Below are 23954 nucleotides of genomic sequence, written 5' to 3'. Positions count from 1 at the left end.
AGCAGCTATTGGGGTATTTTGGATTCAGAGTTAAGTTCAGACGATGAGGTTACAACATTAATACAAATTTGGTCTTTGCCAAAAATGCTTTTGAGGTCCTGTGGAAAGAAGGACTTTTGACTTAAGTGTGCAATATTTGTGCTTTTCTTGTACAGCCGTTTCGTGTATATATAGAAACTCTGCTTAGTTACAGAGAGCAAAGTCAATAGCTAAGAGAGTCCTTCCCTTCCACACTCCTGAAGAAGTGGCTTGGCTTGGCATGCGGATGGGTATAAACCAAGCCATTGTTGCCATGGCCACAGCTACAGTAGTGTTCACAGCTCCATGCAATGGACCAATCAGGGCACTTTAGATTTCTCACCTGTGTCTACAGTTGAGTTGCACTCTGTTTTAAATGCACCACAGTGTAATAAATCTTAGGTCACGTATGTCCAATACTTGTCATAATTATAATATAATAATTTTCTCTGTAGTAATAGAACACGGCACTGTGTTCACTGGTACATTAATTAGCAGATATTGGAAATCCTATTTCAGTTTCAAATTATCCAAACCAGAGGGAACAAGCATTTGCATTTGACATTTGCATTGAAAGGAGGAAATGGGAGAAGTAAGACGAGAGATAAGTTGCACCTTTATATATCCTCATAGGGGAAATAAATAACAAAAATTCACAAAGCACAAGGAAGTAGCAGCACAAGGGTGTAAGAACTCAAACAGAGTCCAGAAAATAGAGGATACGATTGACATCCTAAATAAAGTAAAACTAGAGATACTATTTGCAAGGGCTGTTTTTCTAAATGTGCAATATTAAGCTAAAGGTTGTGTAATTGTGCAATATACAGTATGTGCAGCCGACTGTGGCGTTGTGCAGTCTGATGGCTGATGGCACATGAGAGGGGTTGTCCACGGGGGAGTTTAGCTCTCCTCTCGTCCTCTTCTCTGTCACTGCCTCAACATGATCAAGACACAGACACTGTGAGGGAAACTGCGGAGGTGAAGACAGAGTCCAGCCAGGGAGGCCATGGTCCAGCAGGAGGTGCAGAGTTTGTGGAGGAATCTCTTTCTATGCAGTTTGTGGGAAGAAATAAAGATGAAGCCTCGGCCCCTTTAGGTGGCAGTATAGCAGCCACTGAACACCGCAGAAGAAGAGGAGGAGGAGGAGGAGGATGCGGAAGTGCTGAGGAGGAAAGCTATAAATACACGCAGCGTGTCCAAGGACACCGACACCTCGTGAAAAAGAGCAGAGAGCGGGAGAAACTTCGAGGAGCACAGCCGCGTGTCACAGTTCATCCGATGAGAAGAGAAGGTGAGATTCAACCGTGACACTGGGTTTGAAAAGAGCTGGACAATTAAAGGGTTTAATTACAGACGTAAGCCGGGAAGCACGTGAACGCGCCCGCTTTTTTTTTTCCTTCCGTGATAAACGTTTCAATGTCGCGGGGTTTCACTTGTCCATTTTGAGCTAGTGGTCACATTTGAGCTGAACGTGAAGAGTGAAACGCTCACGTTGCGGTGTGTCGGCGGTCCGGCCACCTGCCACGCCGTGGGGGAAGAGGCTCCTCGCGGCTGTCACATTGCGGATACCACGGCGCCATCGCGACTCGAGCCGGAAGTCATGCACGGCAACGCGACACTGACCGTGTCCCCGATCAGAGGGGTCAGGACACGGTCTACTGACCTTGGCTGACAGCAGGGACATGCTAATGCTAACCCCAACCTCCAGCCCTCACACTGCAGGTGCACATGCAGGTGAAGCTAGCTCTGCTTCAGGGGCGTTATGCTAACATATGGTGGTAGGAGTGGAGCAGGAACTGGGCTTGGTTGTGAATGAGCTGTCATTGAACACTGTTCAGACCGCTGCTTAAATGGACTGCAGCTTTTGCCCCTAAGTTCAGTGTTTGATAAAACTGAATACAGCCCATATAGCAAACACACTTTCACCTATGCATAATAGTTGGTTTTGGTTTCAGGGTGGACATTTTTCGTCATTCAAGTTCAGTAGTTGTTGACTATTTGCACAACCTCCATAGGAGAAACACACGTACCTATTCCTAATTGGTTTAGATTGTAGGTTGTTTTCCTTACTTAAGTATTGTATTTTCTTAGTAAATCCATATTTGTTTTGGATGCCTAAAATTCCCTGGGGATCAATAAAGTATCTCCATCCTTTAATTTTGAGATTAAGTATTTTTTTTTTTTTTTTAAACTGTAGTTTTTCCTCACTCTAGTTGAGGGTTAAAGACAGAGGATGTTGCACCTTGTTAAACCCTATGAAGCTAATTGAGATTTGTGAATATAACATCTCTATGTAGTATGCGTGTTCAGAACAGACGTGACTGTGTTTTTGTTTGTACAAACTAACAATACATTTGTATATAGTGGTTTGAACAATGCCCAAAGACACTTTACATATTGGCTTCCACATCATTCATCACACATTCAAAATGGTTCTAAATAGGTTGGCTTCAGTGTAGTTTTAGTCTGTCATTGGAATCTATTTTTTACAGATGCATTTTGATTAACCTCAAGCACAAAGGTACATTTTGAGCCTGAAAGATGTATACACACTGATGTCACCGCACCCTTGGGGCATAAAGGTATGGCCCACTATAGGGAGACAAACCGCCCGACAATCTGTGAGTAAAGAGCATCATCCTCATGATCGTTGTCTCGTCTGCGTCGAACACGGCTGCGTCCTCTGTCTATAACTTAGAATGTGCTGCAGTACTTGTGCAGGCCCTATAAAGGGGATTTGCCTGCCTGTTCTACTTCTGCCTGATTTATTTTTTTTTTCTTTCTGTGAGCTTCTTGGAGCAGTTTTTTCCCAATGTGACTGTCACGTGATTTTCCACTAAATGACTCAGACTTATCCGTTTGTATTCCCAGGCTTTGCCACTTTTTCGCTCCCCTTACATCCATCTAACACTGTTACCTTGATTGGTCCTGATTACTGAGGAGTTTGATTACAAGGAAAACATTTAAAAATATACTCTTAAAGAAGAGAAGATGTTACATTTGTATATGACTTTGTTGATCTCGAATTACATGTGGAGGGTAGTATAATGGTCTTTTTCCGTTGCATTTGTGTACAAATTAAAGGAAGCACACTAATTTGTTACACTCCCATTTAACCGTCATGTTGTGTAATATGCTACAATGTATGATGCAAGGTTTAACTGCTCAAGACGTGCCCTGTCACCTGGAGTTTATCTGGCTGCCTTTGATCAAATATAGATGACTGATTATAAGCCACCATAATATTTTTAACAAAAAAAATGTGTCTACAGATGTACCTTGAATTGGATTGTTTTTTTTCTCTGTACACTCCCATATTATGAAATGATTAAACTTTATTTAATAATCTGCGTGTCTATGAGTGCATATTCTGCTCAAAAGACATTTAATACATGTCATTTCCTAATCAGCTGCACAAGTTTCAATTGTATGGTATTGGGATGCTTCATGAGTTAGTTGTCTATGGCTCTTCTAAGAAGAGGTAGTTTCTTTTGACAAAATGTAAATTTCATAAAATCACATCCTTTTTTTTTTATGAATTTGGTATTGGATTACTCTGGGTGATTTCAAGTGTAAAGATTTACAGCTGTTGTTTTTTGCAATAACAACTGAATATTCACAAACCCAAACAACTTCAGTAAAGTACAGGTGTAATAACCATTGGCTGATGGTAGAGCCCTTTAGATAGGCTAGGTCATCATCACCATAATGATAGCTATCGTGATGTTATGCCTTTGACAGATGTGTGCAAGGTAGTTAGTAATAATTGTCATGTAATTTTGTTCTAACTAAGTTGAGATCCTTGGTAAATGATACTGTGTGTAGTGTCAAGTACATGTTCTGCACGTGGCTGTCCTTTACAGTGAAATACGTGTATTCACACTTGTTGGTTTAATTCAATAAGGTAATAACTAAATGTTCTCGCATACAATAAGTGAATCAAGCACATTGTCTTTGACTCTGTGACTCTCAGCAGTAGTGATGTTGTAATGTTAGAACAAAGGTGTCCTTGCCAAATGTTTAGTAACCAAGTATGAAGCAATGCTTTTTTCAAAGATTTGTTCAGTTACCAATAACTTGACAGGAAGCTACTTTTGCAACACTTTTTAACCTCGAAACTAGACGGCAGCATTTCATTTGTCCGCAGCGTTATGCAGTTGTGGTTGAACTGAAATCATGCTCAAAAGCAACTATTTCCAATGTCTTTTATGTTCTTTTGCTTTGATCATTATGGTCTGCAATATTTATATGAAAAAAATCCCTATAACAGGTGAGCATGCTAGGCTGTTTCACTCTTTATTTTAATGGTGTTGATGTATGTAAATGTCCTAACTCTTTATCCTTTAATGTTCAGAGGGCCACGTCATGACTTTCAAACTGGCAATGCCTGTTTGTGCTGTTCCCAGAAGGGTGTGACTCAAATTTGCTCTTACTATCTCTGTTGCACACGCGTGTCTGAAATTATTCAATGGAGATACAAGTCATGCCTCTTAGTTGTAGTTTAGAGACTGAAAATTGACCTCATTAAAGATGCTTTCGTTTAGTCTATAGGGTATTTACATATACATTCTTGCATACATTCTTAAGTGTTTTATATTGCTAATATCTATAGGTCTCAACTAAAAGTTCACGTAAGCCGATTAAAGTATTAGCTCTGCTAATGCATGGAATGTTTGGTATGTAAGATTATAGACATGGTTCTGTTCACCTTAGAGAGCAATTAGCTTTACAAAGAACTAATCCTGGCCTGATGCCACTTTTTAAAATCCATTGGTCAATGTCTTCAGATTGTGCTGAGAAGTAGGCTATGTGCTAGCGTTCTTCTTCGTCCATAAACTAGTTGACTTAAGTTTGTGACCTTCAGTGGTAATGCTGTTTATAGTGAGGTAAAAGTCAAGGCTGTCTGAGGGCCAGCCATGTTCTAAAGTTAGCTGTACGTCATGATGCCTGCAATAGCCACAGTATTTTCTGAAGCAAAGTTATTGTCTGGCCAGGTTCCACCATTTCGGCATACTCATTTGCCTGGAGTGAACGTTTAGGCTTAGTATCAATGCGGTTTTAGAAACATGATGTAGGGAGCACATCAAGGCCTTTTTCTTGGCTCGGCCTTTAGAGGTAGGAATTTCTACATGAGGGTTCGTGTCCCCCTTGGCATTTTCCCACACGCAATGTCCAGTCTGGGATCTGCTTCCAGTGGAGCTGGAAAATTGGACCAGAAGGGTCATTAAGAATTTTTCAGTTAGGCTGCACAGCACACATCATAATCAACCCGATTATTATCAATTGTGTCTCTTGTTTTAACCTTATGTCTTCTCCATTACTTTGTTTTACACAGAACAGGTAATTACAGAATCTATTAACAGATCATGCAAAAAAGTCATGAGCCAAATTTGACACCCTTTTAAGCATGTTGGTTTTGCTTAGTCCTACTGTCAATGAAACTGTGTTCTCAGTGATGGATTGAGTCCAAAGTTTAACTGGTGTAATCCCTGAAGCCATATACTTCTTGCATACAAGATCAGTTAAAAGCTGTGGGATTAACCCTCTTTAGGGTTTGATAAGACATGGTTTGTTTTTAGGCGGTTTTGTTCTTTTCTGAAGGTCAGACAGGGCAGAAGAAGTCATGTGAGCTCGGTCAGTCAAATCATCCGGTCTGCTCACTACAACTGGGTTTGGGGTCAGATAAGGATTTTTTTCTTTTACTGCTTGAGGAGTTGATATACTGCCATCTTTTCATGTAAACACTTTTTAGTTATTTTTTTACTGGCATAAGATTAACTACGATAAAAATTAGAAAATGACTTAAATGCTTTGGTCTCATTTGTTTTGTTCTCTTTGGTGAATGGGATTGCTGCAGGCAAGAGTTTAGAAACTCTTCATATAATTTATTTTGCAGCATGTACTGGCATTCCTGCATCAACGCATATTTAAGAATACATTTTTAAAAAGAGAAATGATCACAACATCTTCAATGAAATCACATAATGTCTAATACTAAACTAGACTGGCATTCAGTAGAGCGCATACCTACACCAATAGTCTCCTAATATTCAATCCAGCTGCACTGAATTGCACACACATAGAAATCAGCTACCTAAATGTGAATTAATTATTTGATGGGATATTAGTGAAAATCTCGGATTGTTAAAGAAAGTGATACAACTTTTGTGATCTACCCCCTAGTCCTCATCCGCACCAAAATTTGATGGGTTCTTCTCTGAACCATAAAGCAACCTTTCCAAGTTTCATGGTAATCTATCCTGTAGGTTGTGTAATCTTGCTTAAAAACACAAACTGCTTTCAGACATGCATTCAACTCAGTTTTTAGATTAAATTCAAGAGTTAATATGATTCTATGATGAAAAGAATTGAGGTTATATTAAACATTTCAATTATACTGTGACTTCTGTAAGCACTGTATAGACTTTCATCATATATGAAAGCAAAAGGGTTCTGATGAGTTATTGTCATACATTAGTTTTGTCATAAATGCTTTGTAATACATATGTTCTGACCTTCCATATTTGAAGCGCCATACACAGCAGGTCTTTCTCCCCAGGACTATCAGATGCATGACTCTTATTCCACTAGTTGTGCATTATCATATTTAAGAAAATATACAGAAGACTTGTATTTCAGCTCTTTGTTCTCCTGTTAGACTGAACCTTACTTTGTTTGGCTTGTGGATTGAACTGAAGCTTGTGGGAAGCTAGTTATTCTGTTATTGTGCTCTTCTGGCGATTGGTTCACATGGCATGGAGTCTGTGTTGACCTGTGCAGGACACTGGTCTTTTGTGCGAAGATACAGTCCTGTCTTTCTAGTTGGAAGCAGAGAAAAACCAATGGCTGTTTGGACAAGAGGTGGGACGTGTTCTTTGGACACCCCGTTATTCTCATAACGCAATACGTCCACACTGCAATGATGTAAAGCCTTCATGAAAGTCTTTAATTGAGTTTTAAATGGTAAATCTTGGTAGATTTGAATGTGGCAGATTAAACGTCATTATACAGCGACTCTTTCAGTGTTCAAGTCTGACTTTTTTGTTTGCCTCCAGTATCCTGTGAAGCAACAATGGACCAGGCAAGGACTACAATATCCAAATTTGTGAGTATTTCAACTCTTACTGCAACCTAAATCCTAAAATCTATTTATTAAAATTAATTTATTTTAATCATTAGTACTTTTAGAGATTGAGTTGCTTAGCTGTGAAAAGTCCCTTTTGGCTGGTGTTAATCGTCTTTGCAGCAGGACATCTATCATTAACAAATGCATACTTGTTGTTTCTGAATTGGAAAATCTCCATCATGGCGTTACTAACACTTGTAACTGCAGACTTGATGGGTTGCCAACTTGCATAACGTGCTTGCAAGCAGAATACTTAGGTTTTTGTATATTGTGCAAACTAAGTCTTACTTTTTGCTTCTGGAGTAATAAAGATGATCTGTCTAAAGTAGAGTTTTATGTGTAACTTGTCATGAATTCATCAAACTAGTAACTTTTTGCTGGTAAATTTTCAGCCATCCAAACACAGTTCAAAATTATAACACACTGACAGAAGACAAGACACAAACATGACAAAAAGTGCTAAAATACTTAGCTATCAATAGAAAATTGAATCAGCCTATATCTGCAAATATAGCTATAACCCGTTCAAACATTCATCAGCAGCAATTCACTTGTCACAAATGGTCATTGGGGTTTCTTTACAAAGTTAATGTTTAAATTTATCTCAAGGGCCAAACTTAATAATTTGAAAACTAAACTCGTAGAATTATTGGTAACGATGTTTTTAAGGCATTTTTGCATGACATTCAATATTTGTGCAGATAATTTTTTTGTGTTTATATTGGCACATGATGTTGTACATTTGGAAATAGTCTTTCGTTTGCTTAAGCCCTTAAGCAATGCTTGTCAGACAACTTGCTGTGTACGTCAAGTGTTGTCATACTGGTACAGTAACCTATGTGCACTATTAGATGAGTTAAATGTTCCACTTTGTTTAAGCTAAAATAAAAGCTAGCCAAAGGGGAAAGGGAAATAAAACCAAACTTCTTTTGTGGGTTTTGGAAAAAGAATTGTCAAAACAAAATCCATTGAGTCTAACTAACTATTGATAAATTCTTTTTGGTGGTGCACATGTAGAGGTTCTATGTCTGTTTTTCCTGTATTTTTATGGTCAGGTGATCCATTGGACCTGTCTTCAAGTTAAATCGAAGTGCTTGCTAAATGAGCAAAGCTAGTAATGTGACAGGAGGAAATAGGATTTTACAACTCATCAAATAAACAAGAACAATTTATGTATTAGTTTATAAGCATTAGTAAAGCCATAAGCTACAACTTATAAATACTTTTGTCCTAAGTGTGGCTTATTAGAAATTCAGAATAGCTGATGTTGAAACATTTTAGGGATGAATGCCCATTACACCCATTACAACATATTTCTGTGTCATCTTAAGCCAATCATCATTTCACAATATTCCATGGTCATAGAATCCAGCTTTTGTCATGCAATCATAAGCTTCCATCAACAAATTAACTTTTTTTAAAACTTTGAATCATTACACATGCTTTTTCTACCATTACAGCTTAATGGGGAGCCACACTCCTACACACGCTTCAACCTGACGCAGAACATGGAAGGTGACACCAGCCAGGTGGAGATGAAACTGTCCTCTGACATGGATGAGGAAGTTGGGGGAAATGGAGTTGGAGACCATCTCAATCACAACTCACCCCGCAAACCCCACATGGCTCAAAAGTTAAGACGCTCACCCAAGCACCTCTGCTTCATGGCAGTTGCAACCCTCCTCATCTTCATCATTGGTAAGAGGGGCTGTTGAATGAAGATCTTTCATTAAAATTGCATCACTCTAAAATTATTTGGAGTTAAGCAGGGATTAGTCTTAGGACCTCTGCTTTTCCTAATTAATATTAATCTGTATTTGTCATTAGAACACGCAGTATGACTTTCTCAACCTACCCTTTGTCTACTTTTGTGGACAAATTTGTGCTTTTGTTCTCTTTATCATTGACTGTCTTTGGTTCTTCCTTACTTAGGGTACTTGATTGGCTACCTGGTCCAACGTAAGAAGGACTTGACTCCCGGCTTTTCAGCCACCTCAGTCCCTTATCTAAAGGAAGTTGCTCCTGTGCCCTACGAGACAGGTGCTGCCCCCCTCATGAACTGGGGCGATGTCCAAAAACTCCTGGCTCAAAAACTCAGTGCATCCAATTTTGAAGCAGCCTTTAGGTAAATTTAAATCCCTACAGTTTGTGAGGCAGTATCTTTACAAAATGGCCACTCGCACATATTTTCTTTGTTTTCTATCGTAATAATTTGTTTCCTCTCTTTGCAGAGGTTTTACCAGTGACAGCCACCGAGCTGGTTCTCTTGGTGATGAAGTGCTTAGGGACACGGTGATCAAGAAGTTTACAGAATACAGAATGCACCCCTGGACTGATGTGCACTTTGTTAAGGTCCAGGACCCCCCAGCTTCTGGCTCCAACAGATTTGTTTTCAACGGGACCGAAGAGCGTCCAACTGGGTTCCTGTCCTACAGTGCCAATGGAATAGCAAAGGTAAGCTACAAGCTAAATTAAGTCAGGAAAAAATGTAGTAATAAAGAAAAATGCCCTAATTTTTAGTTTTGTTTGGTGCAGGGTACTGTTGTGTATGCACATTACGGACAGGAAGATGACTTAAAGATGCTGGTGAACAAGAACCTTGACCTGAGTAGCAAAGTCCTGCTGGTCAGAGCTGGTAAAATCAGTTACGCTGAGAAGGTGAGTGGTTTCAGCAAGAAAAACTACTTTAATATGAAGTAAATTGTGAACTTCATGTTTTCCCTCTAAAGTATGGAATTTTAACGTAAAATAATAATTGGATTTTATCATGAAAATGGTGTGAAATATGTGAAGTTAGTTTCCATGATCCTTTTTTCTTTTTGATTACAGGTAGCCAATGCTGCCAAAATGAATGCATCTGCTGTGTTAATCTACGCAGACCCCACTGATTACAGTATTGGAGACAACACTCAGCTCTTTGGACATGTGAGTGAGGACATTTAGTTTGTTCCTGTGTACATGCGGTATTAAATAAATTATATATTTAAAGATACCTTATGTAGGATTGAACTATTGCTGGTGGCATGGAGCAATAAATTGATGGATGAGTTCTAGGGCTGCAGGATGTTAGGAAAACGTACGATAACTTTGTTGAATATTGTGATGGTGCTATGACTTGCGATAAATAAACAAATGCTTAAGTAGATGGTGTTTACGTCTTTCTGCTTTGCTTTCACTGCTAGCATAGACCCCATAAAGTAAGTGGTCTATGCAGACAGTGAAAAAAGATGAAAATAATTATTTATATTCCAACAACATGGTTTTTATTGGAGAATGGGGAGAATCCATGATCTCTGTGCAGCTTTGCTATGAGAAGAGATTTTACCCATTATGAAAGAAATGGATATCATTAGGTGACTGATTGTGGGAGTTTCTGAAAAACAAATCACTGAGAAGAGTAAAAATACTTGGATAAATTGTGAACTGTAGCAGGTCGGAGGACATCATCTCAGTAGGTATTCCTTCATATGTGGCCCAGAATGCATTTCAATCATATGGTGAAAAGTGAAGTGGCCACATGCATCTTAGACCTGCTCCAAATGCTTTAGGTGCATTCAGCTCTGTACTTGGTGCTGACCCCTTGTGATCTGAAGACTCAGACTACCTCCAAAAGTGATTTAGATCTCAGGACGGATTAAGGACACTTCTTTTTGTCTGTCACAGGTCCACATGGGTTCAGGGGATCCCTACACCCCTGGCTTCCCCTCTTTCAACCACACCCAGTTCCCCCCTGTCAAGTCTTCAGGCCTGCCAAAAATCTTGGCTCAGACCATCACCCCAGCCATGGCTACTAAAATTCTAAGGTAAGGTGCACATCTGTTGTGGACCATCTGAAACACTGTCCCTAAAGAGATGGAAATCTTAAAAGTTCATCATGAATGTTGTGCCTTTAAAATAATGTGATTGCACTCTTAATATTCTTTCTGGTAGCTTTCACAGAGTTTATTGTGTGCGTCCTACAGGCAGCTGGGGGGTCAGGTTGCACCGGGAGACTGGGCATGCTACAACAAACTAGGAGATGAGACCGATAGCATTACTGTGGAGGTCAACAACGTTATTGCTGAGAAAAAGATACATAACGTCTTCGGCGTCATCAAAGGCTTCGTGGATGCAGGTACAATGAGATGTTGTCTTAACAAGAAATACTGTTTGGTCACTGAAAATAATGCAAGTGATGAGTCTTACCTTTTTTTTAAAAAAAATGTTTTATTATGTAGATCGGTATGTGGTCATTGGTGCACAGAGGGACGCATGGGGTCCAGGATTTGCTGCATCGACCGTTGGCACCAGCGTCCTTGTTGAGCTGGCCCGTTCCATCTCAGACATGGTGAAAAATGGTAAGTCTCTTGTGGCAGCAGATCTTCAATTTTATGTGAAATGGTGAGAAGTGCACTTAATATTGCGATCAGATCCTGCCTAATGTATGTAATGGAGGAGTTAAAGGAACTACTCCTTGGAATTGCAGTCAAAATGGATTATTTTTTGTTACGCAAGGGCTATGCTCTTTTTGTTAACATGCATTTGTCATCCACTTTCACAGATGGATTCAAGCCGAGGAGGAGCATTGTGTTCGCTAGCTTTAGTGCTGGAGAATATGGGAGTGTTGGTGCCACCGAGTGGTTGGAGGTGAGAATTGCATGAGTTCTGTGACCTCGATCAGCAGCTTTTATGTAGTAATGATACTGAATGTGATTGTCCTTTTGTTTTTCTTTGTTTATTTAGGGTTATATGTCCACTCTGGGCATGAAAGCTTTCTCCTACATCAACCTGGATGGTATCGTAACAGGTATTTATCTCCATTGTCAGAAACATCTTGGACATGTCATCAGGTTTCCTATGGCCTCTGTTTTCATCTGTATTCTTAGTTAGCAGCATTACTGGACGGAATACCACAACACGTAGCGGAGGGATGTTGTATGGGTCAGGGAAGAACCATTAGTGGATCGGGAGAGGATCCAGATTTTAATCATGTTTAACATTCTGAGATGTGTTGGTTTGTTTAACTTTTTTAAATACGTTTTTATCAATTAACCAGGGAATAATTTATGTATCTAGATGGAAAGAATTGGGCACATCTAGTGGGACTGGTAGCTATGAGTATGTGCAGCTTGATTGACTTTAAGAGGGAGGTATACACTCTTCTCAGTGCAATTCTATTTATGTAAATGTGTATTTAAGGTACTGATATCTAATATTGACTTGTGTAAGAGCAGTATAAATCAGTCTAAATGACAATTTAAAATTATGAGGATATTTAGTGGTTGCTCAAAGAAATAAACTTATCGAGAATTATTTCTCAAATCTACATCTCCACAGAGCTTTATAATTTCAGCTCATCGTTGAGTCGTCCAGCTGCAACTTTACACTGTAAAGTTTCATTGAGCCTATACTGTCGTTTTTGGCTGTAGCAAGCAGCTGTTGCAGTGAGAAAGCTCTAAACACCCATTGTATACTAAACGCTCAATATTAAAGGGCTGAGGGACACAGTCAGTGATTAGCTGCTGAACAAAGCAGCGCATTTAGCAGCTAAATAGCCATACATTTCCCTCGGGTGTTGGTATAGACTAAAAGAGTGAATATTGGACTTTACACAAGTGAAAACCTTTGCAGGTTCTGCTGGATGTGTAAATTATTAAAAGTAAATGTAATTTTCAGAATGACTGAATAAAATGGTTCTTCTTCAGGTCGCAGTGGATTTAAAGTAGCGGCCAGCCCCTTGATGCACAAACTGATTGAGAATATGCTGAAACAGGTAAACCCTCAGCATGAGGACTTTGAGTGAATCAAATTTAAATATCTCACCAGCCTGCAAGTTTTTGTTCAGAAAAATAAATCAATATTTCAATGTTAGTTTTTTTTAGTGTTGAGATGATGTACATAAACAATTGTTTGGTTCTCAGGTGGCAGCTCCAAACAAAGATGGCACTCTCTTTTCTCAGTTTTCAAAAGGCGACTTGAAAAAAAATATGTAAGTCTGACCAGACTGTAGCATTCCCATTCAGTGTTAGTTTTTCTCCAGGAAAGCAAAATCTTTTTCACCTTTATCACATCCACACTGGGATGTTAATGGTAGTTGTCATACTCCATGTTTGCAGATGTCCACTACTTAATCTTCTCTTTTATTTGTTTTCCAGCTTGGAGCCTCTACAGATGGATAATGCTGCATATCCCTTCCTTGCCTTTTCTGGCATTCCCTCTCTCTCGTTCAGATTCACCTCTGGTGACAAAGTAAGTCATTCTCTACTTAAATATACTTACTATATCCATAACCCAGGTCAACCGTGTAAATTTTCCCTCTTAGGACTACCCGTTCTTTGGCACAATGCTGGACACCCAAGAAAACCTGAACATCGCCACCGTCAACCAAGTCCCTCAGCTGGCTGTAGTAGCGGCCCAGTTCGCAGGTCAAATTGCTCTGAGGCTGGTCCACGATCATCTGTTGGAGATGGACCTGAATGAGTACAGCGACAGTATACGTCTTCACGTGTCTCAGATCCAATTGAAAGTCAAGAACATTATGAGGGTGAGTGTCCAGTTATTATAATCATGCAAACTAATATCCCTTAATCCTTTTAAGACCTGAGGCGTTGAATAGAAATGCACAAACCGTGAGGGTTTTCTGAAGAGCTGACCGAATTTCAAACATTTGAGAAAGCTTTAATTTCTCTGCCTTTGAAGCAGATGGATATTTAAGAAAAATACAACATTTGATAGCTTAAACATTTGGATTCATTGCAAATCATTGTCCTTTGAACATAAAAAAAAAAGCCTGCAAACTCTGGATTATTATAATGTGGATGAGATTCACACGTCGCAAGGTGTATACATGCCTATGTTACATCTGAAGGTGTATACATCTGATCTTAATGGATTAAGGGCAAGTTGTTGGAAGAAATCAAGATCAACTTGGCTCAAAGTGACAGATATATTATTAATAACATTGTGGATGTGATTTGTTTTTCCAGATGAAGCCCCAGCTGTTGCCCAAGTCCCTGACCGTACAGTGGTTGATGTCAGCCGCCGGCTCCTTTACCCGTGCCATGCAGAAACTGGGAAACGACATCAAGAACACTGACCTGGATAACATTGAGAAGTGCCGCATCCTCAATGACCGCATAATGGCGGTAAGAGCGCTATAGTTTAGGGCTCATTAGCCATAGCTGCTTTCCAAACAAAAAAGCTCTTCATAAACATGATGCTGTATACTATGGAATTAGCGAGTACACCATTATCTGTTCAACCAACTAAATTATCCGTACTCTGACTAAAACCCAAAGTGTGCAGGGCTTAAATCGGAAGCCTGACCTGTTGATCAGAAGTTGCTATATTGTTTATTAGAAAACTATTTACAGAACAGCCTTGGAATTGAGCTTCAGATCAAGTTTTTGATCACAATAGTAAGAACTATTCAGAACAAGTTTTTTTTTATTTTTATGATTCAACACATTAAGTAAAATGCAGGTTTTCATACTCAACATGCTCTACTAAACAAGTTTTCCTTTTCCTGTTGAGCCTGTGCATGTCGCCTGGCTCTCACTCGGCTAGTGGAGATGTGAACTTGTAATGAAAAATGACTACAACGTGCATCAGAGCTTGGAAATGCCCTCTGCCAAGAATGCTAAGGAGCATAGCAGGAGTCAAGCTGCCATTTCTGCTTTGATTCTAATAGAATTTTTGCATTTGGTGAAGTTATCTTAAATCCCACATAAAATTGTATTTCAATGTACATATTTATGGAAGTCAGTGTACCACATTAGATGTACAATAAATTCCAATAGACTATGAATGGTCAAGAATAAATATAAAGTTTTTTCTTCAAACAAAATGTGTTTAAAAAAAATTGCCCACTAGCAGAAGCCTCCCCCATTGCAGTATGTGAAGCTTATCCTAAGTAAGAGGGTGGTGCTTTCAGTCAGTTTCTGTGAGGCAAAGAAAATTCTTCTTAGCTTCACTGCTTCTTTAGTTTTCTCTAACTTAGTAAGGCAAACTAGTCCAGTGATTTGAGGAAAAAAAAAACAATTGAACATCTCTTCCTCATCGTCCTGTTTCTCTGCTTGTTTCTGTAGGTGGAAAGGAACTTCCTGTCACCCTACGTGTCTCCCACAGACAGACCTTTCCGCCACATCCTCCTGGGCTCCGGTGCGCACACTCTCACAGCTCTGTCCAACCACCTCAACATCCTCAGGACCGACAGCCATGGGGCAGATGCTGACTTGTTTTGTACACAGTTTGCGCTGGCGACCTGGACCATTCAGGGCTGTGCCATCTCACTAGCAGGGGACATCTGGGCCTTGGAAAAAGAGATCTAAAAAAAAATTCTTCCCCCCTCCTCCCTTGTTTATGGTTTGGCCCTCTTCACAACTAGCAGTGTGAAAACCAGTACGATGTTACAAATCAGTTACACAGCCTTTTTAAATGAGTATTCTTAGGAATTGATAAAAGTGGAGCAGTTTCTAAATGGATACCATTTTAGTATCACCGTGGTAACGTTATTTTCAACATTTCAGTGATAATCCGCTTCGTCTCATTTAATTTTCCATAAAGCCAAACGAAATTTATATATCAGCCTTCTGCCCTAACATTACAGTTCAGTGGGTCAATTTTTTTTTTTTCCCCACTGCGGAGAGATTTTTATTTTAACATGTGGTACTTAAATACCACAATCTTCAATACATTGGTGCTAATAACTGCTTCCTTTTAAATTCCCAAATTATGTGGCAGTACTACTTACATTGGTGCATGTAGATGTAGTGACGGGGACGCATTTTCAGCACAGTATCGGGTCATAATCACATGAATGACTGTGATATCCAGCTTTTGAGGTTCTTAAAACATAAAAGTTCAATACAGTAAGCTAAGGAGTTTACATTTCTTTACCATAATAATATTTCCTAAGTGCTGGTCTTTCCACTGCTGTGGCCTCTCGTTCGAACCTGAGCTGTTTTGTGTTGGTAGCTATTATTTCATACTGTGCTGAAATCTGCTACTCGGCTCATCGTAAGAGGTCAAAACGCTGCACAGAACACATCCAGAAGATTTGGGACAATCGGCTTCAGTTGCTGCCAGTTTTCAACAATCGAGCTGCATTAATCCTCTAAGTCCTCATTCATACGTTCCACCTCCTGATATGAGAGCAAATCTGCCTTTTTTTTAAATATAAAAAAAAAAGCAAGGGAGAAGGTCTCCAACCACATGGCACTGAAACAAAAAACGTATGTCTATTTATTGTGTTATTTATTTATCAGTGGCAGGGATCACTATAAATATATCTATTTTTTTTAATTGCCTTTTATAAAAAAAAAAACGAATTATCGGGAGCAGTGTCTTCCATAATTATGACAGTAATACTGTCGAAATGACAAAAGCAGCATCTGCTAACAGAAGTGTTCATGTTGACTGACGGCCGGTACTGCACACAACAACATTCTGACACCTTTGAGAGAAGAGTCAGATTTTCAAACATAACTGACACCGGTTTGGTCACAAATCACACATGACAAGTATTACCTCTGGACGACCGGTCAGTGCTGCGTCTGTGGTACATGTACACTTCTCGTCCTGACACCGTTATCGGGAGCAGTGCCTTCCATAATTATGACAGTTGTACTGTTGAAATGACAAAAGCAGCATCTGCTAACAGAAGTGTTACAGACAGACCACACTGCACACAAACACAATCTGACTCTTCTCAGCAAAACTGTTCAGTTTGCAGAGACTTAATGACTCTGGGTTGGTCAAACACAGCTGATTTACCGTCAGTGCTGGATCTTTGGTACATGTACCCTTCTCGTGCTGTCAACCTTATCGGGAGCAGTGTCTTCCATAATTATGACGGTAATACTGTCGAAATGACAAAAGCAGCATCTGCTAACAGAAGTGTTCATGTTGACTGACGGCCGTTACTGCAAACGACAACTTTCTGACTCCTGTTTGTAGAGAAGAGTCCGATTTTTCGAACATAACCTGGCATGACCTGTCAGTGCTGTGTCTGTTGCACATGTACACTTCTCGTCCTGACACCGTTATCGGGAGCAGTGCCTTCCATAATTATGACAGTTATACTGTTGAAATGACGAAAGCAGCATCTGCTAACAGAAGTGTTACAGACAGACCACACAAACACAATCTGACTCTTCTCAGCAAAACTGTTCAGTTTGCAGAGACTTAATGACTCTGGGTTGGTCAAACAACTGTTGATCTCCCGTCAGTGCTGGATCTTTGGTACATGTACACTTCTCGTCCTGACAACCTTATCGGAGGCAGTGCCCTCCATATTTCACTGTAGGGGTGGATGTTTTTTATTATCGGGAACAGTGTTTCCCATAATGTTTGTATATATTGCTACACAATGCACATGTGGTCTGCATCTTTTGATCTTATTTTTGCTGTAATGTTATTTCCTCTCAGACTGCAGGGTTCAGCTTCTGCTCAAAGTAATTGTGATGACTTTTCATCAACAGCAGCGCTTATTAAAATACTTCCCATCTGTAAGTCAAGCAAACTGCACGTCTTTAATCAGTTCTTGGTTTCTTTGCTTTTTGACATTTTTAATCACCTGTATTTTGTGAACGGATGTGATGTGGAAGGTCTTCAGCTTTAATTGACACAAACCTGTGTGGGGCCGCTGTGCTCAGTCGTGTGGTTCAATACTACCAAGAAAACATGACCACTCTGCAGATATGAGAGTTGCTCTTAATGATTGTGTCATTGTGAAAGTTTTTTTCTTTTCTTTAACTGTATTTGTTTGTTCAGATTTCCTTGTGCCTTTTTTTTTTTTTTTTTTTTTTTAATTTTTGGTGGCTTCATTATTCAACAGTTTCTGCACACAAAGTACTTCAATGAGTTTTGACTTGTTTAGTTTTGACATTTTTGCATTTTCTTATTTTCCTGTTGACTAGAATCAAACGTTACTGGTGTTAATGCCTGTTATGATGCAACACATTTAGATTAAATACAAAGTTACATGATGGATGAAAATGTTGGGGAAGGGAAATCAATGTAAATGTTACACTGAATGTTATAGTTGATATGGTTCTTTCTTTAGCTTATCTGCTAAATCTGGTCAGCATTATTCAGTAAGTGTGTGATTGCGGAAATCTTCTGTCACGCCGCTATAGAAAAACAGTTTTGGTTCAGATCTGCGGGGCATTTCTTATGTTGGCAAAAAAATTACAAACAAAATGAGAAGCCTTTGTTCTGCAAAATTTGTCTTTATTTGGAGAGCGTTCTAATTCTGAAAACCTGGATAAGAATGTGTTTGAAAATTTGTTAAATTTGCATTGTTTTCCTATCACTGTATACAATTCTGCTTCAATAAACAGTGTCATAACTGTCGAGCTGTGGTTTGATTATTGGTTTAAACATTCTGTGTCTTAAACATCTTGTAGATTTACATGAGTATAGGTTATTGATGTATATGTAATAGACCTTTAAATAATTGCTTGCTTTACAAAAATGTTTTATTTAAAATTAAACAGCAATTGGGATATGGTAACAATCTTATAAACAAACTATGATTCATTCTGACAAGAAACAAATGACTTATTTAATGTAATTCTTAACTTCACTCCCATAGTGTGTGTATATATATATATTGCGTTTGGGCAAATGGGCCTAAATTATACTGCGTTTATTTTCAGTTTGTGTCTTTGAAACACACTGTAAATGTGTGCGATTTTTACTTTGATGTATAAACGCTTAATGCTCTTTATTGTGATTGCTGCTGCGATGACGGCATCAACATTCAGAGAATATAGTTGTAGTGACACTGTTTGACCACACGATGGGCTCAAAGTTAGCTTTTGTTAAATTTCGGGCTCCCACTATATTGAGTTGATACTTGAGGTGGTCATCTGATGGTCTGAAACCTTTTCCTGGGACAACTCTTCAAAGGGTTTTGTGAAGGGCCATTAATTACAATAATCTCCCACAAAAAGCAGCCAATTTTATGAATTAAATATGTCTGAGTACTTTATACAGAGTAGAGGCTGCAGCCACCCAGTGTAGTAATATTGCAAAATTGTGGCATGTTCCTTTAAGAGTGGGCTGATACCCTGAATGAGTACCAGAGATGTGATAGAAGCAAAGATGACTCACTTTGCTCCGGATTCTTGCAACAAGGACATGCAGACCACAGACTTGTACCAGGACTGTGGACCTCCTGGTATAGGTGGGATGTGTGAGGTGTCAGGGAGACGGTTCACATTCCCTTCACCACGATATGTTCTGGTATCGGGGGGGCAAACATTTGCGAATAGTGGTCCTCAGCTGATGAGCCGCAGCTTACCAGGCAGGCAGCGGTGGAGGTGCAGCAGGCCCAAGCTGCTTTTACCACCAAGCTGTTCAAAACCGACGAGATACAATAAGAGGACCCACGGAAAACACCCAATGTACAATATTTTTAGTTCGACAGACCAGCTATGCTGAGGTGCTGAGCTGCTGCAGGGTGAACAGTGTTGATGTTAATTAAGAAGATGGTTGTACAGAGGACAGTGGTAATGTTAGTACATATGAATAGGTTGATGTCACATCCACACAAAGTTGGATTAGTTTTATTTTGAACTGTATCAGTTTATAGGCCAATAATGGATAAATAAATAAAGAATATGTTTACCCACTTAGAAGACTGTGCAAAGATTTTCTAAACGAGCAATTTGTCACTTCTGTTACCCTTTTTAGGTAACACCTTGGGATGATATCTGTTTTATTTCAAATATATTCTGAATGGGATACATTTTTGACAGCCCCCTCCCCCATTCTCTTGTTTGAATCAAAATAACATATTAGTTCTTGTATTTATTCAAAAGGAGCCTTGCACAGTTTAAACATACATGTCACAATTTGATGCATCATACCAGATTCATGCTTCAACCTTATTCTCATCTGTATAACATAGACTGTATACAAAAATGGACGACATGACAGCTCCCCAGATGTGAAGCCAAAGAGTCTTGATTGCCACCTGGTGGCTGGCTGCAGTATAGGTCATTAATCCCACCTCCTCCATGTAAACACTTGGTACACAAAAAATCAAAGTATATGTCAAATAAATCTTTCTTATCACACTGATGTATGTTCAAGTGTTTTCTGGAAAGTTTTGTTTTTCATCAGATTAATTAGTTATTAGTTATTTGATGCTATATAAACGAGGTGAAACATCACGATTGAAAGCTAAGACTGACTCATGATTGGTCGAACGTGTGTATCGACGGGACTTCGCTACCATGGCTCCATCCACCGATCGCTAGTGCACATACTCTGACAAATCCAAATATGTTCTTATCCAGGATATTTTGGCTTAATTCCTGGGTAATGGGAGGAAGTGGAGACTTGTCGTCCATCTTTATATCTATCCATCCATCCATCCATCCATCATCTATACAGCTTGTCCTTTGTGGGTCCCTGGGGGCTGGACACTGAGCTGACATTGGGGCAAGAGGAGGGGTACACCCTGGACAGGTCCCCATCTTTATATCCAATCTATGATTCATCACAGTATTGTAATTTTGAAATTGAACTAGAAATAGATGAATGAATACAATAATCTATACTGGAGGTTGTTTGAGGTAATTACACTGACTGACTTATTTACGAACTAACTAACAGACTGACTGACTGATTACATTTGCAAAAAAGAGAACAGGTGTTTTCCCTCCTCAGTGGAGTGATCCATCTTCTGACACACAGACGATCTTTGTGTCGTACAAAGACAGTAAGGCACTGACTCAGCCTGAACACACTCACACCCGGACTGTGTGTGTGTGTGTGTGTGTGTGTGTGTCTGTCTGTCTGTCTGTGTATCAGTGTGGATCAGTGTGTGTGTGTGGACGGGGCTGGTGACACAGTGAACCATTCAACTAACTTTGATCCGGCTTCACTCATGCCTCGGCCGCCGGGAGCCTTCACGTGGTCGGACATGTCCGAGCTGCTGAGCGTGTAGCCGGAGACGCACCGGAACAGGAGGTGACAGCAAGTGACAGGCTGAGTCTCTGAGGCTGAATCTCTGAGGCTGAGTCTCTCGAATCTCTGAGGCTGAGTCTCTGAGGCGGAATCTCTGAGGCTGACAGGTAAGAGACACTCACTGACACACAAAGAGGCAAAACACTGGGGGCGTCATTATCACCCAGTGGATTCTCAGAACCCGCAGGTGGGAGCTGTCACTGTCTATGTTGTGAAACACTGCAGTTACACAACCCCAGGTACTAATGGTGCGAGCTGCACACACCTGAGATGGACGGCGTGTAGCACTTGTGTGTAGCTGCAGGTGGCAAAACGCCTGAAGTGTCTCAGGGTTGATACGTGGGGACATTCGCGGGAGAGATCCGGTGTGAATCCTCGGGGACATGATGGTGAGCTGCTGTGGTTTCAGGTGTTGTACTTGATGACTCCAGCAGGGGCGGATCCAGGGGGGCACTGGCCCCAGCTGAAATGGGATTGGCCCCTGAAGTGCCCCTGTCTATTTTTTTTTAACAAACTAGCCAGTGGCGGCTCGTCAATATGTCGAGAATCCTGAGAAAACAAGGCTATTTAAACATGTCAAACTTAATTTCATTAGATAGTAATAATAGTTTACTCCTACAACGCTCCTGGTTGACAGGTAAATGCCTGTGAGCATTCACTAGAAATAGTTTTCAAATTGTTTTTGGTTAATTTCTGTCTAAATACATATAGTTCCTGGTGAAAATCAATTTTGTGGTATTCTGTCCAGTAGTTTTTCTGTTATCCTGCTAACTAACAGACAAACTGACATGCGCCTCCTCTACTAATCATTATCGTTATGTAATTAATATCAATAGCAATATAAGAAAGGTCTAATATATATTGTTATGTTAATGCATAGTGTACGCACAGTGAGGAGGTATAACACATAATTGATCCACCACAGATTTGTAAAATGTTTTGTTGTTTATAGCAAATGTTTGTCATTCTCTGCTCATACAGAAGAGTTTAAAACTACAAACTTCACTCAGTCTTACAACTTAAAATAAATAATAATGTGACGTATCATATTACTGATTTCGACTGATGTGAACATTTTTATCTTGATATCATTTTTGGCCATATTGCCCAGCCCTTGAAGCACACATTACCAGTAAAGCCATAATGGAGACAGATGGGGAATAACTATGAATACATACACCACATGTGTGTCTTATAATGAGTGAGGGATGATCCTCATCACGGGGACGCTTGTTTGTCTGGGGACTTTTTGCAACAAATTGAATTAGTTTAATAAGATCCGCAAGCAGCAGTGATGCTTTATATTTTAAACGTTTGCTCCTTTTTGTATAACAAAATCTCATCTAAGAAGTCAGATCTCCAAGAACAGAAAATATGTTTGACTAAATATGCATCTCTCTCTCTCTCTCTCTCTCTCTCTCTCTCTCTCTCTCACACTTTCATTATGCTTAAAGTTTCTTAATGGCAGCACTATTTATCATGCTCATAGTTTTATGTGTAGCATTATGTAAGCCATTTGCAGATAAATGATATTTTATTGGTGCAACTACCTGTAATGTTTCCAGTGTTGACTATAAAATCCAATTGACCCACTGTCTTCCAACAGTGTAAAGTCCAGGTGACTCTCGTACAGTAGACTGGGGATAAGTCAGGCAACACCACATGGGGTCAGGGTCTTTGTGATTGTTTGCTTGTTGATTTTAATGTTCATGTTAATATTAAGCATCATTTCTCATCTAACATACATCTCAAATGAGCCTGGAGCCGACAGTCAATAGACATTTAGGGTGTCATACCACAGGATCTCTGTTTCACAGCACACTTTGGGGTCTGGTGCTGAAACAGGCACTGGATGTGTTCAAACGTGAAAGCCAAGGTGCTTTTGAGAGTTTGAAATTTAAAGATGTTGGTATCGCAGCTCTCATCTCGTTTCGTTTAACAGAGGAAAGACAAAAAAAATTGTCATCACCTCAATATCTAGTCCATTAGTACAACATGACCCTGGAGAGACTCATTTTAATGTTTAAAACAGTGTTTGAAACATTTCCATACCTGTGTCGGAAGATTACTTGAGTTTTGGCACAGGCAGTAATTTGACTTTGCTTTGTAGAAAAACCTACTTGATTTCCATGGGACTGAATTTGAGAACAAAGTCTTATTATTAGAGACCAGTATGTAACATTAGGGTCGATATCGGGGAAGAAACATTTCTGATACTGATATTAGCAGATATATAAATTAAAAAGAAATTTGGCAATGATTCTTAAGACGTTGTATTCAAACCCTAATGACAAATGAATCTAATCGAGCATCAACATATTTTTGAGGTGTCTTCTCTTTGCTCAGGTTATCTCATGTGTTTTTGGTTTCTATCTCAGTGTCGAGTCTAATGCAACAGGTGCTAAATCTGCCAATGGTCCAGGATGTGTGATCTTGGTCTTTAATATTATGGGTTGTGTGTTGTATTTCAGTCAGTAGTGAAGAGTATGAATGGTATTTCTTCTCACTTTTCACAGGCAGTAGCTGCTAAATGTTTCAGTAGGATCCCTCTGTGTTTGTAGAGGTAGTTCTCAAATTCTTGCTATGTTCCTGATTTTATTTGGGTGCAGACTATGACCAGATTCCATCCCCTTGATACTATTTGAGGAGCTTTAATTTACAGATTTGTCCTGGAATAAAACAGGGACAAAAATGACAGCTTACAGAGTTGAGGTGCAGCTGGCCTCATGTGTCCAGTATCCTTAAGATGACCCAGATCAGATGTTGGTAGATTTATTTGTTTGAGGCAGACATGAAGCAAAAATGTTTTGGAAAGAGAATAAAGTTGTTGAGCATCTTTTTGCCACAGACT

General features: G+C 39.6%; 2 protein-coding genes across 6 annotated transcripts in view; both read left to right on the top strand.

The window, feature by feature from the left end:
- The first annotated feature begins 1153 nt into the window (after positions 1-1153).
- tfr1a (transferrin receptor 1a) lies at positions 1154-18478 on the top strand. 2 transcript variants are annotated; one of them, XM_035169984.2, is made up of 18 exons: positions 1154-1309; positions 7074-7123; positions 8605-8842; positions 9077-9269; positions 9376-9598; positions 9680-9802; positions 9974-10069; positions 10808-10947; positions 11107-11258; positions 11362-11481; positions 11685-11770; positions 11867-11930; positions 12829-12896; positions 13045-13112; positions 13279-13372; positions 13446-13667; positions 14110-14268; positions 15211-18478. In XM_035169984.2, the coding sequence occupies exons 1-18, from the start codon at positions 1297-1299 to the stop codon at positions 15451-15453; spliced, it is 2352 nt and encodes a 783-aa protein (XP_035025875.1). In that variant the 5' UTR covers positions 1154-1296; the 3' UTR covers positions 15454-18478. The 2 variants fall into 2 exon arrangements, with proteins under 2 accessions (XP_035025875.1, XP_035025876.1); XM_035169985.2 differs by lacking the exon at positions 7074-7123 and having other exon boundaries at positions 1229-1309.
- Positions 18479-20873: 2395 nt separating this feature from the next.
- Positions 20874-23954, top strand: part of tnk2b (tyrosine kinase, non-receptor, 2b) — a 54007-nt gene continuing 50926 nt past the window's right edge. For all 4 annotated transcript variants that reach the window (XM_035170086.2, XM_035170087.2, XM_035170085.2 and 1 more), the window contains exon 1: positions 20874-21210. The gene's annotated coding sequence lies outside the window, so the exon portion shown is untranslated. The remainder of the gene's footprint in view (positions 21211-23954) is intronic.

This window comes from Hippoglossus stenolepis, chromosome 11 (genome assembly GCF_022539355.2).
Source record: "Hippoglossus stenolepis isolate QCI-W04-F060 chromosome 11, HSTE1.2, whole genome shotgun sequence".
NCBI lineage: Eukaryota > Metazoa > Chordata > Actinopteri > Pleuronectiformes > Pleuronectidae > Hippoglossus > Hippoglossus stenolepis.
Note: the sequence above shows the minus strand (reverse complement) of the source record. Positions and strands in the feature narration are given on the sequence as shown.

Excerpts from the sequence above, each read along its gene's own strand:
- tfr1a (XM_035169984.2), top strand. Across the intron at positions 9,599-9,679 it reads GTGCCAATGGAATAGCAAAG|GGTACTGTTGTGTATGCACA; the intron begins GTAAGCTACAAG and ends TGTTTGGTGCAG. Across the intron at positions 13,113-13,278 it reads GGCGACTTGAAAAAAAATAT|CTTGGAGCCTCTACAGATGG; the intron begins GTAAGTCTGACC and ends TTTGTTTTCCAG.